Raw genomic sequence first — 15,704 nt, 5'->3', positions numbered from 1 at the left:
AAACTTTTCTAAAGACAGTTCCCTTAAGAGATTCATTCATATAAACTTCTATCTCTAATTGTATCGTGATTAATTTAACATCTCAACCAATTTGAATTGTAACATATTTGGATCGAGTTTCAGTCAGCTTTGGATGCATAGTTGCGTCTCTTTATTTATTACTTTTTTATTTTTATTACCTTTTTTTTCTATTACTTTATTTACTTGCCCATCGATCCAACTTGATGGCACTAACAACAGCAAGATTATGGGTTCGACTCCCGGGAATGCATGAAATGTTTTATGGATTTTCTTTTCTTTATTTCAAACTTTTAGTTATTTATTACTTAATGTATATTAATATTTTTTTTTTATAGAGGTTTTATTGAATTTTATTCTGCCCAAACACCCATCAAGCCACATGATTATGTTGTCTTTAACAACATCAAACAGAAAGACCTTGTCTAGCCAAACATGTTTTTTAAACATTGCTCCATTCTTCAAAGATCAGTAATTTTTATGTATTGCTGATCATCTGAGGAAAGAACAATATTTTTTAACCAATGCTATTTGTTTGAAGTGTGTATGCAGCCTTATTGTCAAGTGGAAGGGGTCTAGCTCTAACAGCTGTTCCTATTGTTCACTCAGAGAAATGACCTTATAGGGAAGTGCCCATGGTGTCCCACCCCTCTTTCCCCTAATGCAGCCGCTTTCACGTTGGCCTTACCCATCAGCACACTGCGTGCTTTGGGAATTCAAGCACCCAGGGTGGCATGCAACATTCTGCTAGACCTGGTAACCATCGCCTATCACCGAGGAGCCTCGTGGCAAGTGGCGGGGCCCGCCAGGTGTTTGATGCGCCCGGCCTGTCAGCAAGGATCCACGAATGGCTGAGTTAATATGAATGAGAGTAAAAGAAATACTAGCTATTGCTATTTACCAGTGATAAATAGGTGGAACAGGTGTCCAGTAATCCTCACCACACTTCTGAGTGGCTAAGCATGCACAAAACCAATGATTTGTAAATTAGAAATTGAGGAAATTGCCTTTTTATGACTGATACAGGTTATTTTGAAAAGTCCCACATCGAACACATCGGCCAAACACAAAAACTTATCTCCGATATTTAAAATGTCAAATATCGGCCGATATATCGGCCTTGGTAATATATCGATTGACCACTAGTCATTTTTAAGTTTGACCCAATAACCTCGAGACCCTCACCATTCAACAGTTCCCTGCCAATCTGATGACTATACTGTGATGACATGTGGCAAGTAAAAAGAGCAGGCATGTTTGTTTGACCCCTGCGTCCTGAGTTGCTATAAAGAGCAGAAGAATGAAAGCTGTGAATGTGTTGCTGGGGGACTGATGGAAGCATAAACCACGAAAACGTTCTGCTTTCTGTCCTCCAGCCTCCTCCCGCAGAGGGTTAGGTGTGAGCTATTTTATCCTGCTGATTGGTGCATGCTGAAGGTATTTTAAGATAAAGTACTTATGATATGACAGCTGGAATGCATGTATATGCTGCATCTTCCTTTCCACTGTGTTCTTTCTTGATATTGAACGCTCCATTAGTAGTTCAGTATTGAGCTGAATATGTGGTGAGTCCTTGTGTGGGTGTTGTGTAGGGCCCTTTTGCTGGGCTTGTTCTGGGCTCTTCGTGCTCTTCGAGGGCCGTTGAGGAGGCTGTGTGTGTACAGTGGGCGGATAGATAACTCCAACAACTCAGGGTTTCGGAGGTCACTCTTCTACCTGGAGGCCAGATACGCCTGAAATAGCTCATCGCTGGGGCTTTTTGTATGTGCACACTGATAAATGCTGCTATGTTCTGGAAAGCGTTGACGCACTTGTGAATTGTGCCATTGGGCCTCTCTTAAGTCATGAATCAGCTCTCAGCTAGAGCGAAATTGAATAGACACGTCATTCTCACCTTGTGGTACGGGTCTGCATTAGTCAGCAGCACAATTAAGCATCTCATTGAAACGTGTCCATGTAATTTGAAGTATGGACCTTTTAACTTAAAAAAAAAAGTCTTGCGCTCCTCTCCATCTAATCCGCGGTTTCATTCGGGGTGTGCATTGTGAAGCATTCAAAACTGCATCGAGAAGCCTTTTATATTCTTTCAGTTCCTGAATTTTAATTAAACTTTAGTTGAAGTAGTAATCAAGATGCAGATGATTCAAATGTGAAAAGTAGAATTAAAATGAATTGAGATTCATTTAACTGATGGCCGTAATGGAGATAATGAAAATATCTGAAGACCGTTATGAAAATGAATGTTAAAAACAAAAATGACATGAAAACATGAACACGATTAGATGTTAGATTATGATGCAGCAATGTTATTAAAAAAAGAAGCATCTAAAAAAGAATAGCTGCCTGAGTTGAAGCTGACTTTATGCCAATAAACTGAAACCCGTTCTATGACACTTCATATGATATTAATCCGATAACTTGGATACATAACAAACGTAACATTACAACTTGTATCTGCACAAAAGGATGCATATGCCAGCGAACTTTAAGTTACGCACTATAGCACGAGAGAGACCAGCCGTCAACGGCTCGCTGAAATACAGGCAAGGACAGAATTCACTATAGATTTCACATTCTATAAAGTTCTCATTATAATGCTTATGGCAGATTTGTGCTATATTTTCATCTATATCAAGTGATTCCTAAAATCGCCTGCGTGTTTTCGAAGCCATACGCAGTACGAAAACAATTTTAAATTGAAGTATGCCTATTGTTGAGCAAATATGAGGAAACAATATCACTGCTGCATGCATTATTATAGGATCAGTATTTTTGAAAAAGAAACATCTAAAAGCAATATGACCATCTCAAATAACTCGGTCAATATCGGGCATTGCATTTGAGCATGAAACTAAACACTGGTAATATGCAGCGCATTCAGCATATAAATAAATGTTAATATCCCGACGCATCCTATATTAGATTAATCAGATATGCATGTAACTAACCCAGACATCACTACGTGACTTCAAAGCCAAGCTTCTCTCTCTTCTCATGTCTATACTTTGAACCGCATGCTCTTGCAAGCTAAACAATGCGAGCTCAGGGTGCCACCCAAAGTGCTGTTATAACCAATCAGAGATTTTATTTTTTTTCCCCCACGATCATCGTTTTCATGATCGATCATCGCTGTCACGGCCGACAGTACTCGCTCGCTGTTGCACATCCCTATAATTGTTTAGCATTTGTCATTTGTTTGCATTTATTTATTTTATGTAATTTAAATATTTCACTTAAATACGCAAATAAAATTACATATTTATTTAATGTGTAATTATTTGTCATTTATTTGTTTGTATTTATTTTTATATAATTAAATATGTAAATATTACATAAAGAAATACATGTATTTATGCTATTTATTTTATTATATTCCTTATGTGGAATTGTTTTGTAATTTTTATATAATTAAATATTTTTATATTAAATAAATACATTACATAATTACATGTATTTATTTTTATTATTTAATTCATTCATTTGTCTGTTCATTTATTAATTTATAGTTACGTAATTAAAAACATTGATGTAATTATTTATTATGATTCATGTAGATATTTGCTTTTATTTATATCTTCTGTTGAAGGCAGATAATTCTGACTTTTCCCAACCCCGTTTGCGTTAACACCAACTTATGAGCAGTTATCTGTAGCATCATCTACACTTCTCCTCCTCCAAATCACGGTTTGTCCATAAGACAACATCATCCTCACATCGAGTGTCCATTCCTACTAGAGAGTACTTGTTGGCTGATCTTGTTCGTTTTCTTGTTGCCAGTGAACAGAGCTGGGTGACCTTCTGGGAACTGGATTTCATTGTGTACATTTGTTCCCTATTTAGGTGGCTAAAAGTTGCAATTGAGCTCCATAAGTCTTTCTGAGAAAAGCCATCACTGTCTCGTGTGTGTGTGTGTGTGTGTGACCTTGTCACCGTAGCTCCTCACAAGTCATGGCAAAAGCACAGCTTGTTAATCCACAGCGTAGAGATCCTGTTGCATGCACATGTGTGATGATCGGTGCCAAGGCCACGCAGCATCCATTGTTATCATGCCCTGCCTTTTCTCAAACTGCCACACTCCACATGCTGGCTGAGCAGATTCCCTGGACTTTCACTGATGGATATGTTAATGTTTAACATGGACAGATCAGCGAATAGACACTTTATCCAGCTAAGTGTGGCCTTTATCACAAACATACTCCTCAAAGGTGCTCTTGAACACCATTGTTATAAGTTATGAATGCATGGAGAGTGTAACACCTCCCAGTTTATTGACAGCTTGGGGGATGTTAACCTACGTCACACTTCCTGTCGAACGCAGGGGCAGCTGCTGTCATGCCTCTGTGTTTAAACCTGATCAGCACATCGCCGAACATATCAAAATAGTTTCTCCATTTTTGGCGCGGTGCATTGTTGCTCCCCATGCTATTTTCTTCTCTCGCCCTCAAGGGTGCAGATGTGCTTACATGACTTTGTTCTCGATGAGCGAACACGCTCTCTCTTTCTCTTGCTGGTTCTCTTTTTAAGTCCTTTAAGTCATTTTATTCACTTAAGGGACTAGTGGATTTGATTAATTAAAGATCATAATTTGATCTTGCCTAGCATGTTCATCAGTCAGGAAAAGATTTCAGAAGACATTTATGCTTTCTGCATAACACGGTGTTCTCTGCAATATGCGGATAACAGATGCAACATTACATGCTGTGTTAAAATATTCAAGCCAAAAAACAACCAAACAAACTACAATACACAGTTTTGAGGTATAGTATGATCATAGAAGAAACTTTTGATTTGTAAAAAATATTATTTCTGCACTGATATTGTGTAACTTTAGTACCTTTTTATAATGCATAAAGGTACACGTTTTACTGTTAAGGACAGTTAAATTAGCCAGAATTACTTGCAAAGAGGTTTGTTTTTTTTAACCTATGGGTCTATATAAATGGATAGATCACCCAAAATGTATCATTTACTCACCCTCATGTCAGTCAAAACTTGTATGACATTTATTTGTATGAAAATAATTTGAAGAATATTAAAATTTGTTTATATGGCGGTCATTGTGGTTCAAAACAACACTAGACCTCATTGATTTGCATATGGTTTGTTGTGTAAAGAGTACTTTTTATTTTATTGTATTTTATCTGTGCAATTATTAGCAATTTTAACTCCGCTATGAAGCTGAACATGTGAGGATTTTTTGAAAACGGGTTTAAAAATGCTTCATTTTTCAAATTGTTAATGCTGAAAACACCGGATCAAGTGTAAATAAACAACTTTGCTCTGAAACGTGCTGCACATATACATATTTAATTAAATCAAAACCTGATTTGGTAAGGGATATCACAATATAAATTTTATTTTGATTAAAATGTTAGTTCCTTTTTATTAAAGCTCAATGTGGATGGAAAAATGGCTTGTCACTGAAAACCTTCTGTTGTTTGTGGTAGTTGTCATTGGCGGTCATTATTGTTAAAAACAATTTTGGACCCCACTGATTTGCATGTAGTTTTGTGTAAGGAGTATTTTGTGCTTCGTATTGTTTGTGCATTTATTTGCAATTTTTACTGTGCTATGAAGCTGAAGATTAGACTTATTTGTTCTAAATGCCTTGTTTTTTTCCCCTTCTCCTCCTAGTGGGCGACAAGGTACCTGCCGATATCCGTCTCTGTGCTATTAAGTCCACCACGCTCAGAGTGGACCAGTCTATCCTGACAGGTAACAAAGCATTTGGTTCATTTGTATGTGTATTGTGTGTATTTGTCAAGTATCTTAGCCGTGGATTTTACTATTAATTTGCTCATGTTGCAGGCGAGTCTGTCTCTGTCATTAAGCACACCGACCCCGTGCCAGATCCCCGTGCCGTCAATCAGGACAAGAAGAACATGTTGTTCTCTGTAAGAAAATTAGACTTCAGCTGAACTTTAGCTCACACTTTAAAACATTTTGGTGTAAAAAAAAAAAAAAAACTAATTTTTTTTCCTGTTCATTTGAATGCTCGGATTTCAGGGAACCAACATTGCTGCGGGAAAAGCCATAGGTGTGGTGGTGGCCACAGGCGTGAACACAGAGATCGGTAAAATCCGTGACGAGATGGCCTCCACAGAGCAGGAGAGGACGCCCCTGCAACAGAAGCTGGATGAGTTCGGTGAGCAGCTCTCCAAAGTCATCTCTCTCATCTGCATCGCTGTGTGGATCATCAACATCGGCCACTTCAACGACCCTGTCCACGGCGGCTCCTGGATCCGTGGAGCCGTTTACTACTTCAAGATTGCCGTCGCTCTAGCCGTGGCCGCCATCCCTGAAGGTCTTCCTGCTGTCATCACCACCTGCCTGGCTCTCGGCACCCGCCGTATGGCCAAGAAAAACGCCATCGTCCGCTCTCTGCCCTCTGTGGAGACGCTGGGTTGTACTTCTGTCATCTGCTCTGACAAAACCGGCACCCTCACCACCAACCAGATGTCCGTCTGCAGGGTGAGCCCTTTCTTTAACAGTTTAGTCAGCCTTGCCTTTGTACAGAAGTTTAAATGCACTTAATAACTCCACGAAACATACAAATTTGTCTGTTTTCCTGGAAGAAAAATATTGAAAATTTTAGTAGCATATATCAGACATATACGAGTGACTTTTACTTTAGGAGTACACTAACATATTTGAGCTCAAAACTAAAAACCACAAAAGTCTATATATATATGTGTGTGTGTGTATAAAATTACATACAAATGACAATCTCAAAAAAATATTAAACAATATAAGATGTATACTAATAGTGGCATGGCACCCGTGGTAAATATGAGCAAAAGTGGATGTGAAAATACATCTGCATTGTTTATCCTTTTGCTCTTTCATTAAAAAAATTCACAAAATTCCTCATGTCCTTTTCCCAAGATAACAGCTCTGAGTTTTCTCCTATAATCAGGGTTCCGCGGTTTGGAAAAGTATGGGGAAAAAAAGAAAGCAGAATAAGGAAAGAGATTTGTATTTCCAGACTTTTAATTTAGTTTTTTTATAATAAAAAAATTAAGAATTTTAATGAAAATAAGTTTATCATACAAGAAGTGTTTTCATGGCAGCTGTTTAGTGATTCTTTAGTGATTGTCAAACACGACTGAATGAATTCAAGGTGCACTTTTTAATTCTGCAAAATATTTTGGGTTTCTTCTCACGATATTCCTAGTACCGTATGATATAGCCTCGAGGATCTTTGCAAAAATAGAATAATAAGACTTTTATGTGTGCACGAGAAACCATTAAACTTAGCATATAGGACAATTAGCCACCTATTGTGCCATCAGCCCATTTAGCGGTGTGGTGTCTTGCATTAAAGAGACCTAAGGCCTTGAAATATGACACACTGCCATAACGAAAGTCACATTTTGAACAGAGTTTTACAATACCGGTCTCTTTTTTTTTTTTTTTTTTTTTTTTTTTTTTTTTATAGACCCTTGAACTTGGCAAATAGTTTCTTGTGTGCATGCAAAAGTCATTTAGAGAAAAACAATGTAAAAAAACCCCTGAAAATATTCACAGATGGCTGTAATATATACCAAAAATAAAGCTGAAAATAGTACTGTATGAAGCATTTATGTTTAATATGGTCGGAAAATCTACTGAGAGGTTTGGAAAAGTATGGAATTTTGAAATGGAAGATGTGCAGGAACCCTGTATCATGCCTGCTGAAATTGGAGAACACCTGACAAGAGGTCAGAGAGCATTCCTATATCCAGAATCACTCCAGATCCTTTAGATTACCAGCTCCAGGTTAGTTCTTCTCTTCAGGAAAATGCTAATGGGGATTTTCAATGCTTTAGCTGTTTTCTTACAGCCACTTTCTATTTTGTGAAGCTCAATCATGTTCTGCACATCAGATATATATTCTTTGGTTTTACTCCTTGTGATGGACAGTTAAGAGAATTTGGCCTTTGTGTCCCTCATATTTATAATCCTGTGAAACAGGAAGTCATGGCTGGACAATTTTAAGCTCCTAGTCACCCTGGTGTGCTAAAAAAAAAAAAAAGTAAATATGAGAAGACAGATAGCGCACCCTGTTTGTTTTCTTTTTTCCCCAAAACCACAAAGTTTTGTTGTAATCGTGAGTGTACTCAAAAAAAAAAAAAGTAGACACTTAACAGTTTTGATTGATGTATAACACTTATTTGTGTGACCAAAATCAACAGGGCATTTTTAGTCTTTTGCACTTATCTTAAAAAAACCGAGTTCGTATCGCCGGCGATACAGCCGACCCCAAAGGGTTAAACTTTAGATAAATGATAATTCAGTTAAACTAAAGATAAATGCAGATGGAAGAAATTGCTTGTCACTGGAAACTTGGAATATGTTGGTAAACACAAGCTGATTGCACTCCATCTTTGTCCTCCTGCATATTTCCCTCAGTATTCAGTCAGGAGATCTGTTTATTCTGAGTTTTTTTTTGGTCCGTTAAAAATCCTCGGTCATTCTCTGGAGAGGTGTATTGGTGCAGCTTCCTGAACTGCTCTGATAAAGATATCGGTCATCGGACTGAGCTGCTCGCTCTGCAGAAATGCAGGAATGAGCTCAGTGATAGATAACTGTAGTGTCCAAATTATGAGGTTTTTTTTTTTTTTTTTTCTTTCTCTCTATCGTATGTTAGCGTACTTTGAACTTGAAGTCTGCAACACAATCCATTGTTCCACAACCTTCCCTATAAGCTAAGCATAGTTTTGTCTCTGTGTGCTTACTGTTCTTCCAGTTTCTGTGTTTATCTAAACATAATAACACACAGGATAGAATTACGGCACCCTGAGTCATTGCATACATATAATCTTCTTATGCTAATACTTGCTTATGCTGCCATCTTCTGTCACTTAACTTTCCAACAAATTCCATCTAGACGGATGGCACACTGACACATTCAGTTAACAATTGGTATCTTAAAGGAGCAGTTCACCCAAAATTCTGTTATTTTTTTTATAAATATATAAGTTCTGAACTACATGGCGACAAATAAATGACAAAATATTCCTTTAAAATTGTGTCTGTCTTTTAGATGTTCATCATAGACAGGGCTGAGGGGGAGAACTGCTCACTCACTGAATTCACCATCTCTGGCTCCACATATGCTCCTGAAGGAGACGTGTGAGTTTTCTGTCTCTGCTCTCATTTACTTGTAGTACTGCCGTCAAACTGATGCAGCCTGTGATTTCACATTTTCTGTCAGCTTCTGTTTTAGTAGGTGGTTTATTGATCATTTTGTTTGGTTGCTCAGATTCCTTGATAACAGACTGGTGAAATCCTCCCAGTATGATGGGTTGGTGGAGCTGGCGACCATCTGTGCCTTGTGTAATGATTCGTCCCTGGATTTTAATGAGGTATGTTTACTATTTGTCCTTTCTTAGCCTGGATGATATAAGCAAAAGTGTCCATCACTTTATATTTATCAAAATTGATATTTATGAAACTGATATTCTCAAAGTGATTCCAGAAAAAAAAGTGTGTTATATATTTAAAAAATGTGTATTTTCTATTGTAATATATTTTAAAATGTAATTTATTCCTGTGATGCAAAGCTGACTTTTCAGCATCATTACTCCAGACTTCAGTGTTCACATGATCCTTCAGAATATGCTTTGAATTTGCTGCTAAAGAAACATTTCTAATTATTATCAATGTTAAAAAACCATTGTGCTGCTTAATATTTTAATGGAAAACTTTTTTCAGGATTCAAAAGAACAGCATTTATTTGAAATATAATTTTTTGTAACTAATACTTTTGCTCAATTTAACGCATCTATGCTACATAAAGTATTTAATTTCTTTAAAAAAATAACAAATAAAATATGAATTTTTTTTTTTTTTTTTTTTGAACACTAGTCACGATGTCGTCATCGTGAATATCTCTGGCCAGTGTCATGTTTTAATGTTTAATGTGAAGATATTAATTAATCATTCTTGGGAAAATGATCTTAATTTGATTGCATCTCTAACCATGTTTGTTGACAATAGAACAGTCAGAATGAAAAGCTTTAGAAGAAGTTTAGTTCCATGCATGGAGGATGCACCTAAATGACAAATGCTATCTCTCTTTCAGTCTAAAGGCGTTTATGAGAAGGTTGGAGAAGCCACGGAGACGGCTCTGACCTGCCTGGTGGAAAAGATGAACGTTTTTGACACTGACGTCAGGAGCCTGTCTAAGATCGAGAGAGCCAACGCCTGCAACTCTGTAAATATTTAGACGATTAGTAAATATTTATGCAAGTTCTTGTTTAATCATGATGTAATAACTCATTGTGTGCGTATGTATAGGTGATCAAGCAGCTGATGAAGAAGGAGTTCACCCTGGAGTTCTCCAGAGACAGGAAGTCCATGTCTGTGTATTGTTCCCCCAACAAGGCCAAATCCTCTTCCGCTAAGATGTTTGTCAAGGTGCTAACTGGATACTGGTTTGTGAATTACTAAGTTGTTGTATTGCAGAGTTTTTCAGATTGATCAACTGGAGTGTCTTCTACAGGGAGCTCCAGAGGGTGTAATCGACAGGTGCACGTATGTACGTGTGGGTGGATCCAGGGTTCCCCTGACTCAAGGCATCAAGGATAAGATCATGTCTGTGATCAAAGATTACGGCACTGGCCGTGATACCCTGCGCTGCCTGGCACTGGCCACCCGCGATAGTCCACTGAAGAAAGATCAGATGATCCTGACAGAAACGGCCAGCTTTGCAGAGTATGAGGTGACTGAGTTACTGAAACTATGTCAGTCTTAGTGTCATGCTCACAGCGCTAGAATAAAGTGTTTTTTCAAATAGTCCGCTGTCTAGTATCTAATCAAGTGTAATTTGAGTTTGCTGATCATAAACTATTTATTCATTTAGCTAGTTAGCCATCTAATAAAGTATTTTTCCATTTTACTTAGATACGTTTTAGATCTAATAACATCTAACTCTTTAATAAGTGTCTTTGCACTTTGTTAGCTATCTGCTAGCTAGCTACTTACCTAATAAACCAATTTTTAATCCAGCTAATTCGCTATCTAACAAAGTATCTATCTAGGTACATAGTTGTCTAATAGTTAACGTAATTGAAAAGGTTTCTTTGCATCGAAGCAGATTACTATCTATTAAACTGTTCAGCCATCTATCTAAACTATTTAACATCTAGCTATCTACTAAATATTTCAAGAGCTTCCCATCTAATAGGCTATTTATCAGACTAGTTAACTAATAAAGTGTTTATTTATCTAGCTAGTTAGCAATCGAATTGCTAGTTAGCTATCTAATAACTTATCTAGCCTTCTAATATCTTTGTCTGGCTAGCTTTTTGATATCTTATAAAATAACAGTTGGATAATTTAGACAGCTAACTAGCTATATAAATAAATCTATTTTCAAATGTATTAACGTCTCGCTCTCTAATAACGTTTTTTGGGAGTTTGCCATCTAATAAACTATTAGTTATTAACTATTAGTTAATCCATATAGTTAGTTAATTGTTTAAACAATATACCCTTAAGAAAATTAACCATGTTTTTGATACACTAACCATAGTTTAACCATAATATCTGTAGTAAAACTGTGCTTGTAAAAATGGTAATAAATATGCCAAAAAACATGGTTACTACACATTTACCACAAAAAAAAAACATGGTTAAATTTCATAAGGGCATCTTGCTAGTTAGTTATAGAATATGTAACTATTATCTATTTAGTAATGTGTATCTGCATATCTAATTAATTATCTTTTTGTCTTTCTAGCATCCTGTCTAATATAATACTGTCTAATAATTTTTACTGTCTTGCTAGTTAGTTGTCTAAACAATCATTTTGATCCTGCTATCTAATAAAGTATTTCTTTAGGTAATAACATCCAGCATCACTAGCTTTCTATCTAGTAAACTCTTTATCCAACTAGTTAGCTATCTATTGAAGTATTTAACTATCTAGCTATGTAGAAATGTATTTATCCACAGTATCTAATAAAGCATCTTTATGTCTAGCTAGCTGTCTCCATCTAGCCAGTTAGCGTTTTACCAACAGTTATACACTGTGAAAAGACACCTGCTAAATTTTTTCTAAACTTTCCTCTCCTCTCCATCTGCCAGTCGGATCTGACATTCGTGGGCTGCGTGGGTATGCTGGATCCTCCTCGTACGGAAGTGGCAGCTTCCATCAAGCTCTGCCGCCGCGCCGGCATCCGGGTCATCATGATCACCGGCGACAACAAAGGCACGGCCGTGGCCATCTGCAGACGCATCGGCATCTTCTCAGAGGACGATGACGTCGACCGCATGGCCTTCACCGGTCGCGAATTCGACGACCTTTCACCTCACGCCCAGCGCGAGGCCGTCATTTCTGCCCGCTGCTTCGCACGTGTCGAGCCTTCACACAAGTCCAAGATTGTGGAGTTCCTGCAGGGCTTTGATGAGATCACTGCCATGGTAGGCAGCCATAGAGTGTAAAGGGGATAGTTCACCCAAAAATTTAAATTTTGGCATTACTCACCCTCATGTCGTTCCAAACCCTCAAGATCTTCATTCATCTTCAGAACACAAATTAAGGTATTTGGATGAAATCCGAGAGCTTTCTGACCCTCCATAGGCAGCAAGGGAACTACCACGGTCAAGGCACAGAAAGGTATTAAGGACATCATTAAAGAGTCCATGTGACATCAGTGGTTCAACCGTAATTTTGTGAAGCTACAAGAATACTTTTTATGCTCCAAGAAATAAACAATGATTTTATTCAACAGTTTCTTCTCTTCCATGTCAGACTTTGACACGTGTTCACGAGAGCAACACGACGCATGCGTGTGGTGCTGCTGATGCAGGAGTCTGCGTTCTGACATAGAAGATGCATGAACTGCGCCTTGTTTACAAGCAGAGGAATGCACACATATGCGTCATGATACTGTCATGAATGTGTGTCGAAGACTGACAGAGAAGAAACTGTTGAAGAAAGCCCTTATTTTATGTTCTTTGAGCACAAATAGTATTCTCGTAGCTTTATGGTTGAACCACTGATGTCACATGGACTATTTTAATGATGTCCTAACTACGTTTCTGGGTCTGGGAACATTTCAGTTGCATTGCTGTTAACGGAAGGTCAGAAAAATATCTTAATTTGTGTTCCGAAGATGAACGAAGGTCTTACAGGTTTAAGACGACATGAGGGTGAGTAATTAATGACTGAATCTTCATTTTTGGATGAACTATCCCTTTAAGGGATATAGCTTAACCACGTTTGATTGTCCTGATTGGCTGAGCGGTTGTGTCTCTGCAGACAGGAGATGGCGTGAACGATGCCCCTGCCCTGAAAAAGGCAGAGATTGGCATCGCCATGGGCTCTGGCACTGCCGTGGCCAAGACAGCCTCGGAGATGGTCCTCGCTGATGACAACTTTGCCACCATTGTGGCCGCCGTTGAGGAAGGCAGAGCTATCTACAACAACATGAAGCAGTTTATCCGCTACCTCATCTCCTCCAACGTGGGCGAGGTCGTCTGGTCAGTCCGGTTGTGGTTTTCAGTTCTGTTTCGCTTGGTTTTGTCTGTTGCTGATACAGTATGTTGGACTCCTCCGCAGTATCTTTCTCACTGCTGCATTGGGTTTCCCTGAGGCCCTTATCCCTGTCCAGCTGCTGTGGGTGAACCTGGTGACTGACGGTCTTCCCGCCACCGCTCTGGGCTTCAACCCTCCTGACCTGGACATCATGAACAAACCCCCCCGCAATGCCAAGGAGCCGCTCATCTCTGGATGGCTCTTTTTCAGATACTTGGCCATCGGCTGTGAGTCCCAAACATGACTAATGTAGCCTGTGGCTGTGATTTAGAAGTTAGCTTGTGTAAATTTTTCTAGCTTGTCATCTAATAACAGACCAGCAATACTGGATGTGTTAACTCTTGTTATCTGGTGTGTTGTGTTTCTCAGTTTATGTGGGTGCTGCGACTGTAGGATCTGCAGCCTGGTGGTTCATTTCTGCTGATGATGGTCCAATGATCACACTTTACCAGCTGGTATATATATCTCTCTGTTTTTAAAGAAATGTCCTGTGTCTAAATCTACAGCCTTAAGGCCAGTTCGCACAAAGTCTGATTTGTCATCATTTTTAAAACATTTGGAATGCCTGAAAGATTTTTGACATTTTAAACAATTTAAAAAAACTGACCCAGCTTTGACAAATTAAGTATCCAAAATATTGTGCTGAAATCTAAAAAACAATAGAATACAAAATAATAACACAAAATAGGAATAAATTATACCATTGTTTATAATTACACTGTGATGCAAAGCTAAATTTTCAGCATCGTTACTGCAGTCTTTAGTCACATGATCCTTCACAAATCATTCTAATATGATGATTTGATACTGAAGCATTTTTTTTATTTTTATTATAATTTTTCAAAACCAGTTGTGCTTCTGAGTGTTTTTGTGAAAACGGTGATAACGTTTTTTTTGTTTGTTTTTTTTTTTTCCTAGGAAGGAAAAAATAGAAAGTTCTAAAAGATCAGCATTTATATGAAATATAATTTTTTTTGCAATGTAAACATCTTTGCTGTCTAATTTGGATCAATATTATATGTATCAAAAATATGATTTATATATTTGTTAATTTTCATACATTTTTTGTACACTTTTCATATATTACATTTGTACACATACATTTTGGTGTATGCATAAGTTTATGTATTTAATAAGAATATATTACTTATTTACAACATTTAGATATTTACCCAAAAATAATATATATATATATATATATATATATATATACCATATTTTTCTTAAATACATGTATGTGTGGATTTATATAGACGTAATAAATATACACAGTACGTGTGTGAAAAAAATATTGAATACAGTTTTATTATACAATGAAAATTGTTGTTACATATAATTTATTTATATACTTTAATAATGTTGTATCTAAGCATCTGTTTCTCGCTCTGCCTCTCAGAGTCATTTCCTGCAGTGTTCTCCTGATAATCCTGACTTCCAGGATCTGGAGTGCCACGTGTTCGAGTCTCCCTACCCCATGACCATGGCCCTGTCTGTGCTGGTCACCATCGAGATGTGTAACGCCCTCAACAGGTCAGCCAGCATCCACCTCACATACAAACTCACACATGACAGTGATTAAAACAAGCGTTGTGCTGGTGTTGAACCCAAGAAAACGTGTCGTTCTTCCTCTTGCAGTCTGTCGGAGAATCAGTCTCTGGTGCGCATGCCTCCCTGGGAGAATATCTGGCTGCTGGGAGCCATCTGCCTCTCCATGTCTCTGCATTTCCTCATCCTCTACGTAGAGCCGCTGCCGGTACAGTACCCTTCATGAAGTATCTTAGCACTACAGATCAAGTGCTCTAAGTAGAAGAGTATGTGAAAAATAATCTTGGTCCAGAATAGAATTAGATATATTATAATGGAACGTTTAGTTCTCCACTAGCGCTCCACACACAGTCTCTGAATGTAGTCCTAGTTTGCACTCCAGGTTCACTTTCACAAAAATCCTAACAAGCTTTCTTCTCATTTTGAAAACTATTGTCAACTATACAATAGGTATTTCATATACAGTGCCCTCCACTAATATTGGCACGCTTGGTAAATATGAGTAAATGCGGGCAGCTGTGAAAATAAATCTGCATCATTGATCTATTTGATCTTTCATAAAAAGAATTCACAAAATTCTAATCTTTCAATGAAGTAAAACAATTGAAAGTGTGAA

At 37.7% G+C, this 15,704-nt stretch overlaps 1 protein-coding gene across 2 annotated transcripts in view; it reads left to right on the top strand.

Moving 5' to 3' along the window:
* The window catches only part of LOC306849545 (sarcoplasmic/endoplasmic reticulum calcium ATPase 2-like), a 28,152-nt gene that overhangs the window by 9,332 nt on the left and 3,116 nt on the right, over positions 1-15,704 (top strand). For both annotated transcript variants that reach the window (XM_079384663.1, XM_079384662.1), the window contains exons 7-20: positions 5,653-5,733; positions 5,827-5,912; positions 6,025-6,489; positions 9,044-9,132; positions 9,263-9,365; positions 10,085-10,216; positions 10,300-10,419; positions 10,505-10,723; positions 12,091-12,426; positions 13,268-13,488; positions 13,568-13,770; positions 13,913-13,998; positions 14,940-15,073; positions 15,179-15,296. In XM_079384663.1, the coding sequence (XP_079240789.1) occupies positions 5,653-5,733; positions 5,827-5,912; positions 6,025-6,489; positions 9,044-9,132; positions 9,263-9,365; positions 10,085-10,216; positions 10,300-10,419; positions 10,505-10,723; positions 12,091-12,426; positions 13,268-13,488; positions 13,568-13,770; positions 13,913-13,998; positions 14,940-15,073; positions 15,179-15,296 (2,393 nt within the window). The remainder of the gene's footprint in view (positions 1-5,652; positions 5,734-5,826; positions 5,913-6,024; positions 6,490-9,043; positions 9,133-9,262; positions 9,366-10,084; positions 10,217-10,299; positions 10,420-10,504; positions 10,724-12,090; positions 12,427-13,267; positions 13,489-13,567; positions 13,771-13,912; positions 13,999-14,939; positions 15,074-15,178; positions 15,297-15,704) is intronic.

Source organism: Barbus barbus (assembly GCF_936440315.1).
Source record: "Barbus barbus genome assembly, chromosome: 29".
Lineage (NCBI taxonomy): Eukaryota > Metazoa > Chordata > Actinopteri > Cypriniformes > Cyprinidae > Barbus > Barbus barbus.
Note: the sequence above shows the minus strand (reverse complement) of the source record. Positions and strands in the feature narration are given on the sequence as shown.